At 38.9% G+C, this 19250-nt stretch overlaps 1 protein-coding gene across 5 annotated transcripts in view; it reads right to left on the bottom strand.

The window, feature by feature from the left end:
• The window catches only part of mpripb (myosin phosphatase Rho interacting protein b), a 417298-nt gene that overhangs the window by 88302 nt on the left and 309746 nt on the right, over positions 1-19250 (bottom strand). For all 5 annotated transcript variants that reach the window (XM_080209086.1, XM_080209085.1, XM_080209087.1 and 2 more), the window contains one exon: positions 1495-1563. In XM_080209086.1, coding sequence (XP_080065212.1) covers positions 1495-1563 — 69 coding nt within the window. The remainder of the gene's footprint in view (positions 1-1494; positions 1564-19250) is intronic.

The following is a 19250-nucleotide window of genomic DNA, read 5'->3' as shown; positions in this document are numbered from 1 at the left end:
TCAGTTCTGCAATCTAATCAGTAAGAGAGATACATTGCTGGTCCTTTCTTTCAGAGGTTGCAAATATTTTGTTGCCCTCACTATACAGTTAGTAGTTTGCAACTGCAGCAAGTTACAGCACAAAATCTTTCAGCTGGAGAAGTGATAAAATACCAAAAGGAATGATGGTATAACGGAGACAATAATGGTACAAGTATAATAACAAAAGATGGGTCTTGGAAGATGGGTCATACATGGCAGAACAGTAGACAGCAAAGAAAGTATTTAAAAAACTAATGAAGGGTTTTGTGATCTTGGAGCACAGTAGATGGTTTCGGTGATCTGAGTAGATCAGTAGAGGAAAAGGGTACACAGACCACCCTCTGTTGGCCATGTACTGATAAGGGAGTGCTGCACTATCAAGGATCTTTTGTTGTATCTTTTCCAGACCACCTTTTCCCAGTTTGTACTTCTCATCATCTCTAACGTCTTCAATTTTGATGAAAAGCCAATTTGAAATGCTGGTTTTGTTTCTCTCTCCACAGATACTGCATGACATGCTGAGTATTTCCTGTGTTTTCTATTCTTATTATAGATTTCCAGCATTGCAGTATTTTGCTTAAGTTTAGTGAAAATGCCTTTGATTGCACAAGTCCCAAGAGAAAAATACCCTGGCATTTCAGTTTCTAGTTAGTACACTAATTCAGCGTAACGAAACTAGCCAGTGGCACACTGCAGCCAAATTAGAAAAGCTCGGAAGATTCATGAACAGAATGAAAAGAAAATGACACTTTTGCATTTATACTGCATCTTTAACATGTGGTAAAACATGTACTTCACAGGAGTGTGTTCAGCTAAAACTTGATACCAAGCCATATAAAGACAAATGATAGAAGGACCATCTTGAAGAAAGAGAGTTGGAGTGGACTGGGAGGCGCATTCCAGAGCTTAGGGCCATGAAGGCTGAAGGCAAGGCTTTAATAGTGGGGTGATGGGAAGTGGGGAATACACAAGAGACCAGAGTTGGACAAATGCAGAGCTTTTAGTTAGAGTAACATTATGACCACCTCACTTCAGGTTACTCCTGATCCTTCTGTCTTGAGTTGCAGCTGACAAGGGTGGATTGAGATTTTGACATAGCAATGCGAGTGTATCCTGTCACTTTACTGTCAGTGTAGTTCACCGAAATCCACATTTTGCTTTAAAGGAGTAACAATCATAATTGCTACTTCTTATTAATAATTAATTTATGGGGATCAAGAACAACTCATGGCCAACACGATAACAGAACTAAAAGTCTGAAAATGTGCAAAAAGCAGGGCCTAATCCAGTATCAGTTTCTAGCATTACCTCAAAAAATTAGGCCCAATATCAATTTTTCATGTTCATTTTTCTGTACAGACATTTGCAGAATAGGCAATCATCATAGACATATTATTAGAGCTGCCAAAGAGAGTTCAGGGTAGCTTGCATATTCCCACTGGTTTCTGAATTATTTCCAAACATAATACTTACATCCTCAGCAATTGAGTCCTTGTAGTAACGCAGGCTATGGTCAGTCAGCACAAACCAGTATTTCTTCCACTGAAAAGCAAACAAAAACATGTACTAAAATGTTTTCTGATTAAATGCAAATAATATTTGACATGTCAGACAACTCTAAACAACTGCAACTGAATTCCAGGAAACCTACTCTGCAATTACATACCAATGCACTGGTTAAAAAAAAAGGCAAAAAAATAGAATGCTTTCAATTAACTTGTTTAATACTTCTCCCCCCAGCTTCTCTTCCTGCTGGAACAGAATTACACAGATGTTTGTCACCTCCAGTCCTTTGCCCAAGTGACAACCATTCATGTTTAAACCTTACTGTTGTTGACAGGCTACTTTGGGTAACAGACCTATAGGTGAGCTCAAAAAGCAATGGTCATTTGATATTTCAGGACTGGGTATTTTTCTCTCCTTAACCCGAGATTCAATTGCATCACCCCTAGTTGTGCAGTTGAGATCAACGATTTCAGCATGCCCTGAGAAACCTGGCACGTTCTTAGTTCATAGCATCAGTTACTCCAATGACATACAACTTCTGGTCTTCATTCACTGCATATGTAAATGCTAGTTGTTTTAATCTTTGCTGAAAGGCTCAGCTTAAACTGGGAACTTAATGGCCATAATTTTCTGACTGTTCCCACCAGCAGGATTTTCTGGTCCTGCCATGGGTTCCCCAGTGAAGGAGTGCATACAACGGGAAACCCTGTTGATGGCAGTGATCCCACCGCCAGCCAATGGCAGGCTGGCCCCACCACTGTAAAACACATCGTGGGGACACATGGAAAATCCTGTCCAATATGTCAGTGATCAAATGGGGCCAGCCTACTTGCTGGCACTGCAGATGTACCTTATATTTCTTAACGTGGAGACAAGCTTTATCATAAAAACATTATCATGTATCAATTTATTTTGAGATATGGCATTGCAACCACCTGCAGTGTCCAAAGCATAGGAGGTTAAGCAGTCATTCAGCTAAAGGCTAGTCAGAAGAATGTTAATCGTCTGTTTTGTGCCAGTTATGATGTGGAGATGCCGGCGTTAGACTGGGGTAAACACAGTAAGAAGTCTGACAACCCCAGGTTTAAGTCCAACCGATTTATTTGATAGTAAACTCACAAGCTTTCTGTCTGTGCTGTTGTATGCTCTGAGGCCAGAACTCTCCATTCACCTGACGAAGGGACAAACCCCAAAAGCTTGTGAGTTTACTACCAAATAAATTGGTTGGACTTAAACTTGGGTGCTGTCAGACTGCTTACCGTGCCAGTTATAACAGCTAAGCACGATTTTATCCGCGCACAGGAACATATTAAGCAGCACACAGTTAAGAGCAGCAATCCAACAATTTTCCCTTTCTTAACTGCAGAGACATGAAGCCATTTGTACGACTCCTACCCAGTTTCTACACATCAAAATATTATTTTCTCGATATATCCATTTACATTTTTTTCAATGTTCAGAATATTGACTATTGCAGATGGTCAGTGGTATTATGTTTCAGCATCTACTTCAAAATACGAATGTAAATATTTATAAATATCAGCTATGAATATAACATGAATACAAGAGCAACCATAAACATTGAATGAGGAAAATTTGTGAAGAAACCACAATGTTGTTAAATTATTAGTTGACTTGGAAACTTAACTATACATGGGTCTGATAAGTATATTTTAAAGAATGCCACTATTCTAAATTGTACACATTTCATCATAAAAATAACTGGCAAGATGAGGATTTTAACTGAAGTGGGGTCCCATCTTAGTGGCTAATTTGGTCCTTCACCCAGTGTCCATACAGGCATGGTTACAAAGGGTGTCACTCAATAGCAGGAAACAAAATAGTGTTTACCTCTTCCCAAACAAAGTCCATTGCACCATCAACTTTTCTCTTCTTATTCTCAATGGGGCAACATAAATCAAGGATCCAAATGATGATTTTGCTAATCAGACAGCTCAGGAGAGGTGAATGTAAAAAAGGCACAATGAAATTTATTGAATCCACATATTTCTTGTGTTTGATATTAGAGAAATATGCCAAGCCTATCCTCCCTACTCAGATAGAAATACCAGATTTTAAAATATTAAACCCACACCTCTTTCAAGCACCCTAATGAAGGTATTAATATTTCAAAAAATAGTTTGTGTTAAACCGATGAAAATGCCACAATTTTCTCACCAAGAACACTTTTAACATCACTAGGTCTTAGTATGTTAAATATTCAAAGTAATCAGTTTGCTCAGAGGCTTGAGAAAAGGTCAAAAACCTCAGAGCCAACATTAACTGATCATCTTTAGATGGAAAATTGGAGTATTTTAGTTACTAGGTTCTGGTAGTTTATGCTGTTTTCACTTTTTCTATCTCCTGAACTGCCGCTGGATCTGGATGAAAGGTTCTACAAGTGGAAAACTTGTATTTTTTAAAAATACAGGCAAATGTTTCAAATGAAACAATTTTAAATTAAATATAACAAATTGCTTCTAAGATCTTCTGAATGAAAATTAAACATTTAAACCACTGGTATGTTCAACTTCAAACAGAATATTCCAGTAAATCATGTCTGGCCCAAATGTAATTTATCTTCCGTCCAAGACCAATGTACAAAGAAATCTGATTCAAGCACACAATTCCTTTAACATCTTTTCCTTTGGAAGGATTTATAAATTAGGATTGTTATTTGTATAAATACCCTAGTAGTGCAGGATACAACAATATTGCCATTACCTGCACGATGAATCGTTAATACCAGTTCCATTTCCTAAAACCTTCTGAATGGGGGGAATGGAATTACCATGAGCAAACTGGCAGAAGGCTTTCAGCTGCAACTGTAGAGATTCTATGGTTCTATGATTGCTGCCCAGTTAAGGAATTATTTCAGCTGACCCATTAAAAACAACTTCAGTTCCTGCTGCAAGTTGAGAATCTGAAAATAAGCATGACGTTTTCACTTCCCAAGCTTTACAGATGCCACCCTTGCTCTGATTGAGGTCCTTAAGCAACCAATTAGTGTCTCTCCACACTCAATTTTGATGTTGGGAGGCATGGAGAGTTTAGCAAAGCCATGCTGCTTGGACCTCAGGCCAGAAATAATATGGCATCTCCCTCAAGGGTACACTTTCTAGTCTTCCACCGGTGGGTCTCACCTTCCCTCTCTGCCGTGAAAGCCCCTGCACTTACCTAGTCCTAGATCCTGGGACTTAGAATTTGGAGATGGCCCAGTCCAGGCACTGCTAGGACACATTAGCGTGGCCAGTAGCTCTAAAGTGGAGCTACCACTACAGTGAGGTGCAGAAGTCTCATCTTTAGCCAATTAATGCTCCTTGGAGCTTCAAATAGTTATGGGGTTGCCATTATCAGGTTGAGGGAAAGTTTCTACCAAATCCCACAATCAGAAAAATTTGCTTATGTTCAGATAATAATAATTACAAAAACATTATCTGAATGTATTAGTCTTCTCTTTCAGCATTAATTTATTATAGAATCCCAACAGTGCAGAAGGAGGCCATTTGGCTTATCAAGTCTGCACCGATTCTCCGAAGAGCATAGTAGAACCATAGAATCTCTACAGTGCAGACAGCCATTCAGTCCATCAAGTCTGCATCGACTCTGGAAGAAAATCGTATCCAGGCATATGCTGGCCATCCTATCCCCATCACCCTGTGCACTTACAAACGCCTTACCCATTCAACCTACATATCTTGGGACACTAAGGGGCAATTTAGCATGGCTAACCCACCTAACCTGCATATCTTTGGTGGGAGGAAACTGGAGCACCCAGAGGAAATGGCAAACGGCAACAATGCACAAACTACACAGACTGTCACCCAAGGCCAGAAGCGAACCCAGGTCCCTGGTACTATGAGGCAGCAGTACTAACCACTATGCCACCCAGGCAAGTTAGTTATCAGGCCTTCATAGTCCTTACTGGTCAAAAACATTTGTCCTTTATGCTGGTCACACACTCAAATACTAACTCTAAAAATACTGGATTGAATTTTAGGAGTGTACCTTTAAGAGTGCCTCAGTTTGATATCGGGTTTGGGAAAGGGAGGGGTAGAACAAGGGCAGTGAGTTGAAGTTTCAAGATGCTGTGCCAGAATGGTAGGGCATGAGCTGTAAAGAAACTCTTCACACAACGAGTTACAGAAGTCTGTTTGTCATAGAACTACATGGAGGATAAAGGATGAAAATAGATTTTGGGGGGGGAGTGGAGAGAGAGAGAGAGAGAGAGAGAGAGTTTTAAACCATATGGTGCCTTATCTTGTGTTTACTTGTGCTTGCCAAAAAGTGTAACAATGCTATTTTTCTACCACTGCAATTTTTCAGAAAAAGGCAGTCCATTAAAGATTATATTAAATGGAGTGGAAATGGGTTAAGAACTGGTATGGAGCTGAACTCCATCTGAAGACTATTGTATCTCTATAAACAATCATGCTTCCTTTTTCATTCAGTTTCTCTATCTGTAGCAAGCCACCTCACAATCGTACACCTCCAAAAGAGAATCAAGGTCAATATGGATCGGAATTGAGGAACAGCCTCAAAATGCCCACAGTAGCACATTGTAAAGATTGCTACAAAAGTGAGAGCTTGAAAAGGTCTTCTGTTTATAGCTCAGGCTGGAGCTCCTTTTTTTTTGCTCATTGCAAAGCACTCTCTCACCAATTTGACAGAGAACTGAATCCACACCAGCTAATATTTTTTGCTTGAGTATAAACCAATGTAATTTTTTTAACCATTTACCTTGCCTAATGCTCTTTAATCCATTTACACAAAATACTCAGAATCATAGAACCTTACAGTGCAGAAAGAGGCCCTTTGGCCCATCGAGTCTGCACCGACCACAATCCCACCCAGGCCCTACACCCATATCCCTACATATTTTACCCGCTAATCCCTCTAACCTATGCATCCCAGGACACTAAGGGGCAATTTTAGCATGGCTAATCAACCTAACTACCAGCACAAAATACACTCTTGTCAATTTCTGAGGGAGAGAAAAGGTTGAATTCCCAAGCAGAATTTGAAGGCCACTTAAGACAATAGAAAAAGAGATCTTACATTTATACATCACCTTAGACATCCCCAGGATGAAGTCATCTGCTTATCGGCACCCCATCCACCACCTGAAACACTCACTCCATCACCAGTGTACATTGGCAGCACTCAACCACGTAAAAGATGCACTGAAGCACCTCGTCAAGGGTCCTTCAACAACACTATCCAAACCAATGACCTTCAACACCGAGAGGGTGGAAAGCAATAGATGCACGGGAACACCATGATTTGCAAGTTCCTCTCCAGGTCACACAACATCCTGATTTAGAATGAAACTGTTATTGAGTCATAAATATTGAATTCCCATCCTAACACCACAACAGGCCACAGCAGTTCAAGAGGCAACTCAAGGGCAATTAGGGATTAGCAACAGCCCTGCCAGCAATGCTCAACCCATGGAAGAATAAAAAGATGCCGGAAGTTCTTCACAGCCAGTGATTTACTTTTGAAAAGGTGCCACTACTGTTCAATAGGCCACATGGTAAACAACTTTTGCACAGTTACGTCCCACAAACATCGGAGATAAAAGCCCAGATAACCTGTTCTTTGTGATCTTGAGGGATGAATGATGGCCAGGACACAGGGATAATTCCAATTTTTCTCCAACCTTAAAATGGTTGGCATGACGTTGTGAGTTTGGTGAGTCATTAGACGATACTCTTTGAGATCACCCAATTTGTGGTCTCCAAAATGAGACTATCTAAAGAAGATTGCTTACCAAACATACTTTGACTTTAAAAGACAGCAGTAGAAATCACCGTCTCGATGGAGCTGGCTATTAAAGAGGTGCTTCACAACTTGGTGCACAAAGATTCACAAGTTGGGAACTGCCCATAAGAAGTCAAAACTGCAATAAGCATTTCATAGATATCCCAAAATAGGCCATTGAGCGAGTGAATGCTGGAGTAAAGGTAGTCAATGCAAAAACTGTGGCAAAATAGGTTGTATTGCAAAAGCTTGTCAGACTAGACCAGCCTCCCCTAAAAAGAATTTGTGTACCTTCAAGATGATGTTGCATTCTACAAGAAGAATTTACACCATGGAAGGAAAAAGTCACGAAAGAATTACACAGAGTTCCTAAGTTAAATGGACAGCCTTTTAAAATAAAGGTTGATATTGGCGTTGCAGTATCTTTAATTCCTGAGACTACATGCCAACAAAATCTGAAGCATCTTTTAAAATTAACTGATGTGATTTTAAGGGACTTACATAGAAGAGATCATGCCATTAAAAATTAATATCATGTTCAACATAGAGTTGAATGGACAAACAGCAGAATTGTCTCTCCATGTGGCCCATGGTAGCTCTATTCGGGAGATCATGGTTGGAGAAGATAAAACTTAACTGAAATATCATCCAACAAATTGACTGGTGCTAAAACAGATCTGCATCATCTTCTGGATAAATACAAGAGTGTATTCAGAGAGACACCTGTTCAAATGAAAGGAGTTCAAGTGACCTCAAGATAAAGCCAACCAGAAGTTCTCAAAGCAAGAACGTGTGCCATATGCAATTCATCTCAAGGTTGAGGGAGAATTAGTACGGCTCGTAAGTACTGGTGTGTCAGAGCCAGTTATAACGAGTGACTGGGCCATCTCCATCATACATGTCATGAAACCAGATGGTTCAGTTTGTATTTGTGATTTTAAAACAACTATAAATCTGGCAGGGTGCAGGTCAATATCTGCTTCCTTTAATTAAAGATTTGGTTTCTGGGTTATTCAGTGGGCAAATTTCAGCAAGATTGACCTTTCACAAGCATATTTACAGATGAATGTAGCTGCTGAATCTCAACCATTGCTTACCATAATTACTCATCAAGGTCTTTTTTGTTATAAAAGATTGCCTTTTGGAACGACATTTGCATCAGCCCTATTCTAAAGGTCGATTGATCAGATCAGTGCCACCCGGATGATATTCTGATTACAGATTCCAGTGACCAAGAGCACTTGAATAATTTAGAAGCAACATTTGTGACATCTTTAAGCAATGATCTGCGTATCAAGAAAGCCTACATAATGCACCGAAAAGATGGACGCCGTTTTAGAAGCGCCAAGTCTGACAAACGTTTCTAAGATTAATTAATCATGACAAATTTCTTCTTAGTAAATTATGCAATGGCTTTAATAAAGTAACTATTTGTGAAACAGTCATGGGCCCGTGCAATAGTATGTCAGAAAACATACAAGGATGTCAAAGATGCTTTGCAAAAGTCTTACGTATTGGTTCATTTTAATCCAAAGCTACAGTCACTGCTTGCTTGTGATGTCTCAGCTTTGGATTGGAGGCACACGTTATGCATATTATGCCTTTTGGAGAAGACCAACCAATATCTTTTGTTTCTCGTACTCTGACTAGTACCGAATCCAACTATGCTCAGCTACAAAAAGAAGCACTGAGTATAATTTTTGGTATACAAAGATTTCATCATTATGGTGGTAATTTCACACTATTGACTGATTGAACTTTAACTACTATTTTTGGCCACATAAAGGCAAACTGTGGTGAGCTGCTAGTTGATCGCAAAGATGGCCACTGATCTTATGATATAAAGTATCAATCTATGTGTCATGCTAATGCATCATCATCCTTCCCTTTATTTATTTAGCTGATGCCACCAACTAATTTTGCTAATATTCTTCATTTTTTGCTTGCAGATCATTTGCTTGTAACGGCTTCTCAAGTTCAAAGACATACCAGAAATGATGCTGTGATGGGGAAGGTGATGGATATGGTACTGAAAGGAACGAAAGCTGGAACACATTGTCTGCCTTCTGATTAGAAACCACGTGTGACAGGAAAGCTCGAGTTGGCTGTCCAACAGACACATTGTGGGGAATCCGAGTGATCATTTCTCCTAGACTGTGTGGAACAATTCTTGAACAACTACATAAAGGACATACTGATATAGTCTGGATGAAAGAATTAGCATGTAGTTATTTTTGACTGAAGAAAAAGTAGAACAATAGAACAAGTTCATAGTCATAACTGATGTATACTCGAGTGGCCAGAAGTTGAGAGATCCACTATTACCGAACAAACCATTGGAAAACTTGTGGAAATTTTTGTCAGATTTGGTAAACTAAAACAGATTGTTAGTGATAACAGTTCATAGTTTACTTCACAAGAGTTTGAGGATTATCTCAAAGTAAATGGTACATAAAATCTGCACTTCATCAGCCATCAACCAATGGAGTAGCTGAAAGATTTATAGAATCCCTTAAATATTCTTTAAAAGCTTCAAGAAAACAAGGTTCGTTATCACATTGTGTGAATAGCTTTTTGGAATCTTACAGAAACACTACTCATGTAACTATCCAAAGTTCACCTGCATTACTACTTTTAAAGAGAAAGTTGAGAATTATGCTTGAATTGTTACTACCTCTAGAAACTTCAGGGGCAAGGGAGGACAAAACAATGCTTATTTCAACAAGGAGATCAAGTGTTAGCGTGTAATTATGCCTTGACTGAGAAATTGGTTCCAGCCATAGTTTTAGCAAAAAACAGGTCCACTTTCTTACGCAGTTTGAACAAAGATGAAGTAGTTTGGTGATGCCACGCTGACCAATTGCTGTCATCTTGAAATGATTTCTCCAAATCATCTCCTGAAGCACCAACTTCTTTAGTCTCTATTCAGTTGTGAATACTACTACAGAAGACTTAGTTGCATCTGAGTTGCCTGATGATTGCACCCATGACACTATATCAAGTAAGAAAGATGCAGAACTAGTTCCAAGAGAGGAACTATCTACTGAAGTTTCAAATCATACTTCTGGGGTCAAGAGCAACCAACTTCCAGAACGTAGTATACAACCAACGAGGAATAGATGTCCTCTTGACCGACTGTCTTATTGACTGTGCATTACGATTAATTGTGCATAGTGCTTATTGTGTCCAGACTATTATCGATCCTACATAGATTCATAATTATTTGTCATGACCACAGAAGTAAAGGGAAAAGGATGTTATATATTTAAGTAGTTGCTTTAAGAGCAGGTCACATGATTTGACGGTGATGTCTTTGGGGTCTTTCAGAGAATCCTCTTTTAGTTTCGCTTTGTACAGAGAACCTCTCTTTCAATTAACCTGTTGTGTGTTACTTTGACTCTACATTTGCAAACCATATCTTATTGTTTGGACATAGTTAGGACATTATGCTGATAAGGTGTCAAATATCTAACATGTTACTTAAGTGTTAATCAGATTTAACATCTATAAAGACAATGTTAACTGATCAATAAAATCCAATTTTTAAAGTGCAAAGCTACTAGATAGTCCAACCCAAAAAAAAACTTACTATACCACTCTTAGATGTGACCAATGTGCTGTACATTTCCTACATTTTCTATTAGAAGTACATTTATACCATGTTTACTGGTATTGGATCAGCACTGGAAGTACAAAGTTTATAACTGCATATTCCTGCTTTGGAAAAAGAAAGTAACATGCCAGGAATTCCATTTGCTTCGCTTTATATGCATGCCATTTAAAATGTTCCACCTTCATCTAATCCATGTGACTTACTACAATTCTCAATTAACAAATTTACAGTTGATTTCAATCTTTACTGGTAGATGATTGGTAAAAAACAAACAGCACACTAACAGGCAAGTTAGAAGTTGTAATGTATCTTCACATATAAACATGATGTAATAAAGCTTTGACCTTCCAGTATTTAATAGAGTCAAACACTGGTTAAATATTTAGTCATGAACTGCTGTGCGGCAACATTATCTATCCCTCTCATTCATCCTGTTTTAAGACAATATTGCTCTAGTGTTGTACCTAGACTGGGGACAAATCTTTTGTGGACTGGCAATCACCATCAATTGTAGCAAGGGTCAGGAGTCAGCATATAACTGTCCAGCAGTTAAAATTGGTTTTAATTCAAACTTTTCCTGAGTGATTAATCTGCCAAAGAAGTCGGGACTATCCCAAGTCTCTGACTTTAAATTAGAGTATTGGAGGATTCCAGGTGCAGGGTAATTGCCAAACAGAAATTGAAACTTCCTGGGTAATTCCCATGCAGCCCTTGCATGGGGACCGATAAGACGTTCCCCAGTGCATCTTCCAGGGTGCCTGCAAGATGCAACCAGCCAGAGATCTAGGTGAATGTGTTTGAAGTCCATTGTGTAATGTCTGTATCAGTTGACAAGAAGCAAGGTCAGATTCTTGTGCATTCCAGTTACTCTCATAGTCAAAAGGGTAAGCAATCATCATTGCACTTGTCATTGATGCTGAAAATTCTGAAATTATATTCAGTCAGATTTTACTCCTGATGTTGAAATGAATCTCCTGCATCTGCTCTTATTTCACTCAAACTGCCTTTTAAGCATTACATGTCAAATTTCACTACATTAGAACAGGAAGCAATCATTATTGATTGCAAAACTGCTCACTGAACGAAAAGTAATTGCAAAGAAGTCTTCATGTCATCATGACTAGCTAGTACAGTTCTTTGGGAAATGCAAACAGTTTCAGAGAATATGAGAGATTTACAGGTGTTAACTGACATAGTGATTGAAGACATGGGCAGAATTTTAAGTGTTGTCTACAGCAAGAAAACTTGCTACTGGCTGTTTTAGTACAATTCAACTAGACTGATGTTTGCAATTCTCCACACTGAGTGGAGACTTACAGACCCCAGCAAGACTGCCTCCTCAGGGATCAGTGCAGTGTTATTAAAGGGCGTCTCAAAACCCCCTGACATCAGGGTATCACGTCCGACCCTCCCCCCCACAATGGGGTTACCCAAGACCCCAGCCCCTACAGGCCCCATCTGCCAGTGTGCAGTGCCAGGGCACCACTACCCAATCATTTCCCCAACTACCCATGGGCTTCAATAGTCTCCAAGCTATAGTCTCCAATGGTCATCACGACTGTTTTTGGAAATCAATAGTGATTCCTACTAGGTTTCCATTGTCCAACCCTGGGGCAATCCCAGGAGCAGTGGGAATCCATTTTAAAACTTAACAGAACATACTTAAATGAGGAATTAAATGGCTAATCTGGTTCATGCCCTCGTTTGGTGGAGGGGATTCCAAAGCAGGTTCTCCCTGGCACTAAACGCACTTTGGTTCCTTCTTTCTGATTCTATGCCCTCAGTGCAATCTGAGCATGAAGCCAGAGAACCACCTCCATAATCTTTATTTTCACATGGCTTCTGGATCACTGAAGCACACCAAACATTTTCCTTTATGTTTAACTCACTGCACTTCTCAGCCTCCTTTTGTCAAAGACTTTGGTCTATACCCAACAGCTTCTTTAAGGCCCATGTCAAATCCAATCATGAATTGTCAAAACGACAAAAATGGCCGTATCCCAGTTTAAAGTCTCTGAATCAGCACCCTTGCACCTGGATTTACATTAAAGCAATGTTTCTTCCCAATCAAACTACCTCATCATATTATCATCTTCCCTGAATAATTGGCCAAAACATTCTTGGCTGGTTTCATGTCACAAGATAATCTGGGATAGATAAATGCACATCGGATTGTCAAGTGGCTGAATCAGAAAACTGTGGGGTAAGTAGAGTCAGTAAAACGCATTGGTGTAAATAATGGGAAGTGCTTTTGTCTCAGAGTCTACTCCAGCAGGCTAACATGTCAACAACTTGTAATTTGAACACTGAATTCTGGGATTTTCTGAGCTTTTACTGGTGATTTGGACTTATTTATATACCCCAGTGAATTTTATTCCTTTGCTTTCTGCGACCAATACTCCTAATATTCACTGTCTAAATATCTGACTATTCTACCCCTAGTCCACAGCTATTTGTTCCTCTTCTTCCTTCCAAAGAAATTATTATGTGCTTCTCCCTTTCCTTTTTCCTATCTGTGTGCGGGGGCTCAGGTTTCGGTGTGGCCAATAAACCCTATTAAAATATTATGCTAATTAAACAATTTCTTTGGCTGTATATTCTCCCAAGTCTCCTCTGCCAAGGAGAGTAAAGCTGTTACTTAACAACCATTTTGAAGGAGGAAAACAATCAGAAGTGCGACTGGGGTTAGCAGTAAAAACTTATCTCAAGTTTTATTACACTGTCCTAGTTAAAAGATCACGGGTCATTATGGACAATTTTTAGCTGGTCGAAAAATGAAGTCTCATGTTTAAGGGTTTGCCCTTCTGCAGCAGAATCACAGGAAGTAAACCATAAATCTAACCCACATTACATCTCACCTGGAACAAAATAACAGATCCTCTAGGTGCAAAAATGTTTGAACATTCCATAAGATCAAATGGGAAATATATTCCATTCCCAATATCAAAATCTTATACCAATGCAATTAACTCCCTGAATTCTTGCACCTAGAAAACCATCAATAATTACAGCTCATTGAGACCTACAATTATCCATTTAAGGTGCCTTGCCGCCCAAGTATATTAAAAGTGCTGCAGCAATGCAGTTGTTGCACAAATTAATCACATTTTTGAATCACAGAATCTGTACAGTGCAGAAAGAGACCATTCAGCCCATCAAGTCTGAACCAACTCTCCAAGAGAGCATCTTACCCAGATCCACTCCCTATCCTATCCCCATAACCCTGTTTAATTTACCATAGCTAATCCACTTAACCTAGACATCTTTGGCCACATGGGGACAACTTAGCATAGTCAATCCACCTGCAGATCTTTGGAGCGTGGGAGGAAAGCGGAGCATCTAGAGGAAACCTATGCAGACACAGGGAGATCACGCAAACTCCACACAGACAGTTCACCCAAGGCTGGAATCAAATCCGAGTCCCTAGTGCCGTGAAGCAGCAGTGCTAACCACAGCGCCACCCCATTTATTTAGCAGTTGCTTATATATGTAATTTTAAACAATCTTTATTTTTCATTACATGGCAGTTAACAAAAACAAACCAAAAAAAATTAATGAATTGATTTGAGAGTTGCGCCTGCATTTGTGTGTTGAAGTAACTTGTCCCTTCCTGAGCCCCTTTTTTTGAAACATATTAAATGCATATATCTTTCAAAGTACTGCCACCAGAAAAAAATAATTTTCACCAAACACAAATAAGGAGTACAATTTTCTGACAGGTAATGATTTACAGTCGGGAAACATGAATCTAGCTCCTGCAGTACCTCACAGCATGAATTTTCATTATACAAATACATCAAATGATGGGCAACACCTCATAGGCCAGAAGGAAAATTCCCATATTCATAAATAAAAATAAAACTCTGACCTCAAGTGAGAAGCAGGGATTTATGGACAGGAAACCTTGACTTCAATGGATAACAACGAACTTGTTTAGAATAAACGTTACAGAAATAGGTGAAGAACAAAAGACAAAAACCTCAAAAGGAGTTACTCTGCAGTATATTTTCTAGCTAACTGCCTAATGTTCTGGATAACATAAACGTCAGAGGAGCTTAATGGGTCTGGTTTATATCTACTTGCCACCAGCATAAGGCTGTTGCTCGAGATGGGTTAATAGCACTACATTTTGGGAGTACGTGGGACACAACGTTGCCAATTTGCATTATGCATCTTAGTGGTGCATGCCAGAAAAAAGGGCTTAGCTAAAAAAGAAATATCTTGCTCAAAGCAGCAGCAACACGATTCCCACTGAATTATTTTTACGCAGCTTATCAACCATTTTTATAAACTAGTAACATACTAAGACTGTGATGGCATGCAACACAAATTGTACCATATCAAGATTATGATTCTAAACACATTGTTTTCTGATTGGTAGGACTAAAAGTGAACATTTCTATGGGGTGGGACTTAAAAGAAATCCACATTAAATGCTAAACTATGAATTATTGTGTAAAAATTTAAAAGGTGCATGTCAAGCTTTTCTGACACAGAATATCACTATAAATAATTCAAATCCCTAACAAACCCACATAAAATTACACTGAACTATCAGTGAACCAAAAATTATTTTAAAAACTCTAGTCTGGTTCATGGCTCAATGGTCTATGGTTAATTTTGAGTGTTTCTTAAGTAATCTATTTGCAGCCGGAAGGTCAGTAGGGATACTAGTCTTGGAAATTTTCATACATTTTGCTTCAGTTTGCGAGATAGGCTCCTTTGCTGGAAATTCTGTATGTGGCATAACCCAAGATAGAATGAAATGAAAACAGAAAAAGTTGGCAAATCTCAGCAGGTCTGACAGCATCTGTGTGGAGAGAATAGAGCCAACATTTCAAGTCTAGATGCCAGATTTCTAACAAAGCTCTGATGAAGGGTCATCTAGACTCAAACTTTGGCTCTATTCTCTTCCTCACAGATGCTGTCAGGCCTGCTGAGATTTTTCAGCATTTTCTGTTTTTGTTTCAGATTCCAGCATCTGCAGTATTTTGTTCTTATGAATGAGCTTTGACACCTGGGTACGGTGGTGCCTGGAAACTACAGGCTACTCAAGCAACTGTGCCCCATCAAATCTGTGTCTAAAGGAGACAAACTGACAAAAGAAACCTTCAAGACAAGTCCAAAACAAAATAAAATGGAGTACGAATAATTAGACTTAAGAGATTAAAAAAATTTAATGATAGCCATCAAAGTTTTTTTGCTTGAATGTGTCTTCGCAAACAAATTCTGGGCATTTCATAACAAATGACAGATGCTGCCGAGATTTGAACTAAAAAATAACATTGGTGCAAATGAATACCTTCAGGCAAAAAGCAGAAATCACTGCAATCCCAAATAAAACTAAAGTAGTATAAATAAAAAATTATTATACACAACTTGAAGTCTTCCAAAGACTTGCAACTATAAATGGCATCAGAAAACAAAAATACTTGAAGTGTTTTTGTTGAATATTCTCTAAGGTTGTCTAATGATTTGGGAGCAGCTGCTCTTACACTTGCTGATACAGAACAAGCTCTCCCAGATTATGCAGGAACACTACCTTATAAATTAAACTGATTTAAAGCAAAACAGTCGGAGCTGAAGTACTTCCAGCTCTAGCAACATGGATGAGCTTATTTGCCAGGGGGAGGAAAGCAAGGACATGCATTCAACAGCCTTGCAGTTTCCCCATTATAATTGAACCATATTAGCTTCACCTTCTGGGCTGAAGAACCATCTACCAAAGCTGGCTTTCTGCAAATAGAAACCCTATGTTCCAGGAACCTCCTGGCACTTTCCAATGAACAATGGGAGATAAAAGGAAGCAGGATGTTAAACTTAAAATTGTAAAAGGGAGTGAGGGCTGGGAAATAATAGGTAGGTAATGAATGGTAACATTAAAAAGTTAGAACAACAAATAAAAAAATAGGACAACCAAGTAATCCAAAAGAGGACGTAAGGAATAGGAGCAGATGTAGGCCACCTAGCCCTTTGAGCCTGCCCCACCATTCAATAAGATCATGGCTGATCTGAAGTGGATCAGTTCCACTTTCCCGCTTTCTCCCCATAACCCTTAATTCCCTTGTCTATCAGAAATCTATCTACCCATGACTTAAATATATTCAACGAGGTAGCCTCCACCACTTCAATCGGCAGTGAAATCCAGAGATTCACCACCCTTTGAGTGAAGAAGTTCCTCCTCAGCTCCATTCTAAACTGCACCCCCCCACCTTATTTTGAGGCTGTGCCTTCTAGTTCTGTTTTCAGAACTCTCTAGTTCTGAAAATTATGGAAGAAAAGAAAAACAGAAGCAAAATGTTTAAGTTTTAAATTCAAATTGTAATGCAGTTTAGTTCTACAGCATTTTAAAGTTATGACAAAGAAGATCCACCTTCAAGTTCCTGGATTTTTAGGGTTTTCTGCCTGATTCACTGTACCTGTGGCACCTTGCCCAGTTTTTTTTTCCCCCCCCACTACACACAAAACCCTGATCACCTGCCCTAAAATGAGCCTTATGCAATTCCTGTTGCTTACTTGCAGCTTTTCTTTCTTGTCTGGACAATGCTAGCAGGTTCTGTTTATTTGAAATAGCTTGCATAACAAATGCAAAACAATAAACATGATAACTTAGTGGATGAAGAAATCAACTTTGTTGTTGTATGGCAAACACAATTTTTGGATGTGCATTTAAACTAAAACTTTGCGATTACATTTTGGTTAACTATTTATGAAAGGGCCAAGTACTGTTTTGAGTTTCTCCCTTTTTTATGACAAGCTGTATGTTAGGTTCTAAATATTAGAATATTCTTCAGATTAAAAGCCACAGCTAAAACAGAACGCATTCCATATTTTTAGTGCCTAATGATTAGCCAAGACCGATGACACATTGGTTTACAATTACAGCATGCATCACCCATTGCTAGTCATGCAGAAAACCTACTGCCAAAGTTCCGAAAGTGAAAGTCAACAGGATACCTTCATTACTATATCTCTGCTATCGTCACAATGAACATCACAAGGGAGAACAAACATGCCAGCGTTTCATCCCTCTCATGGTTGCTACTAATATCAAAGTCATCCAAAAGGTGCAGCAGCTTTTAAGTTACAGTACAAAAAGCAGCTTAAATGTTACTTCTAAAGCTACCAGTGACATCAGGCATAAAATCAGCAAGTGTTTTTGAAAAATATTGGAAATTTGCAAGTCTCCTAAAGATCAACATGCCTTAAAGTCATTTCTAACTTGCATGAAATATAAACACAAATGGCAGTTTAAAACTAAGAGGTCATCTTAAAACTAAAAAACAATGATCAACCACAATATCTTGGTCCCCTGGCATATGAAAACCTGGGATACAGCTGTATAACTTCATAAGAGTTGCCAACAGGCTCTCAGAAGGGATCACATATTCCTTTCAAATATACAGTACATGTTATTTATAGACAAGGCAGTGATGTACTACTCCCACAGCCAAGGAGTTCCCAACAGTCAAAGTTCAACCATTACAGATGGTCATTTAATTGTTGTACTATTGAGCAGCCTGCATAATTGGGACCATACCACAGCTTTCATCAGTACATTCTGGAGTGCACAGAAGGAAATGGAAAAATTAAGAAATCTTACAAATACTGTTAGCTGTGGCTAACTACTTCAACAGTCATACTTATTATTATTAATGGAAACCAAATTTGTTCCAATAAATCCAACTAGTTATAAATTACTCAGCTGCAGCAGTAAATGAAGAAAATGTTTCTCTCAATGTTGCTCTTAAACGTCAACAGCTCTAACTGTATTCAAGTCCTCTTACTGCATGCACTGCTTTTGTGTTCCTGTTCTGATTGCCATTCAGTTAATTTTGCTGTAAATGCAGGACACTGGAGGATTGGTTTGGGCCCAGCTGCGACGCCCATACAATCACATAACTTACGAATAATCACACATAAATAGAATGCACAGAACGGTAGTACTCGTCAACATAGACCTAGTGCTGCAAGGAACCAATAATTTCAGGAGAGTGCAGCACAAAGTGAAGGAACAAAGGCAAATACGCCTTTGTATAATTTTGACAAACAAAACATTTCTTGCAATGGATAACACCAGAGGCTATCTTCCCTTGCCTCTCAGTAACTAATCAACTATCCCAAAGAAAGGAATGTCTTACTTTTAAATGATTCCAAGTTCCAAGGATTTAAATGGTGTTTGACTAATAAGATGGACCAGAGAGAGACAGTTTTTGACACAAAACAGGCCACAAAGGTAGATTTTAATATGATACAACAGGATCTGGCCAAAGTGGACTGGGAGCAGCTACTTGCAAGAAAAGCCACAGACCAAGGAGAGTCATTCAAAAAGGAAATAGAGTACAAA

The sequence above is a fragment of the Carcharhinus amblyrhynchos genome, chromosome 21 (genome assembly GCF_965287045.1).
Source record: "Carcharhinus amblyrhynchos chromosome 21, sCarAmb.v2.hapA, whole genome shotgun sequence".
Taxonomy (NCBI): Eukaryota; Metazoa; Chordata; class Chondrichthyes; order Carcharhiniformes; family Carcharhinidae; genus Carcharhinus; species Carcharhinus amblyrhynchos.
The sequence above is the reverse complement of the archived record's forward strand: the minus strand, read 5'-3'. Positions and strand labels throughout refer to the sequence as shown.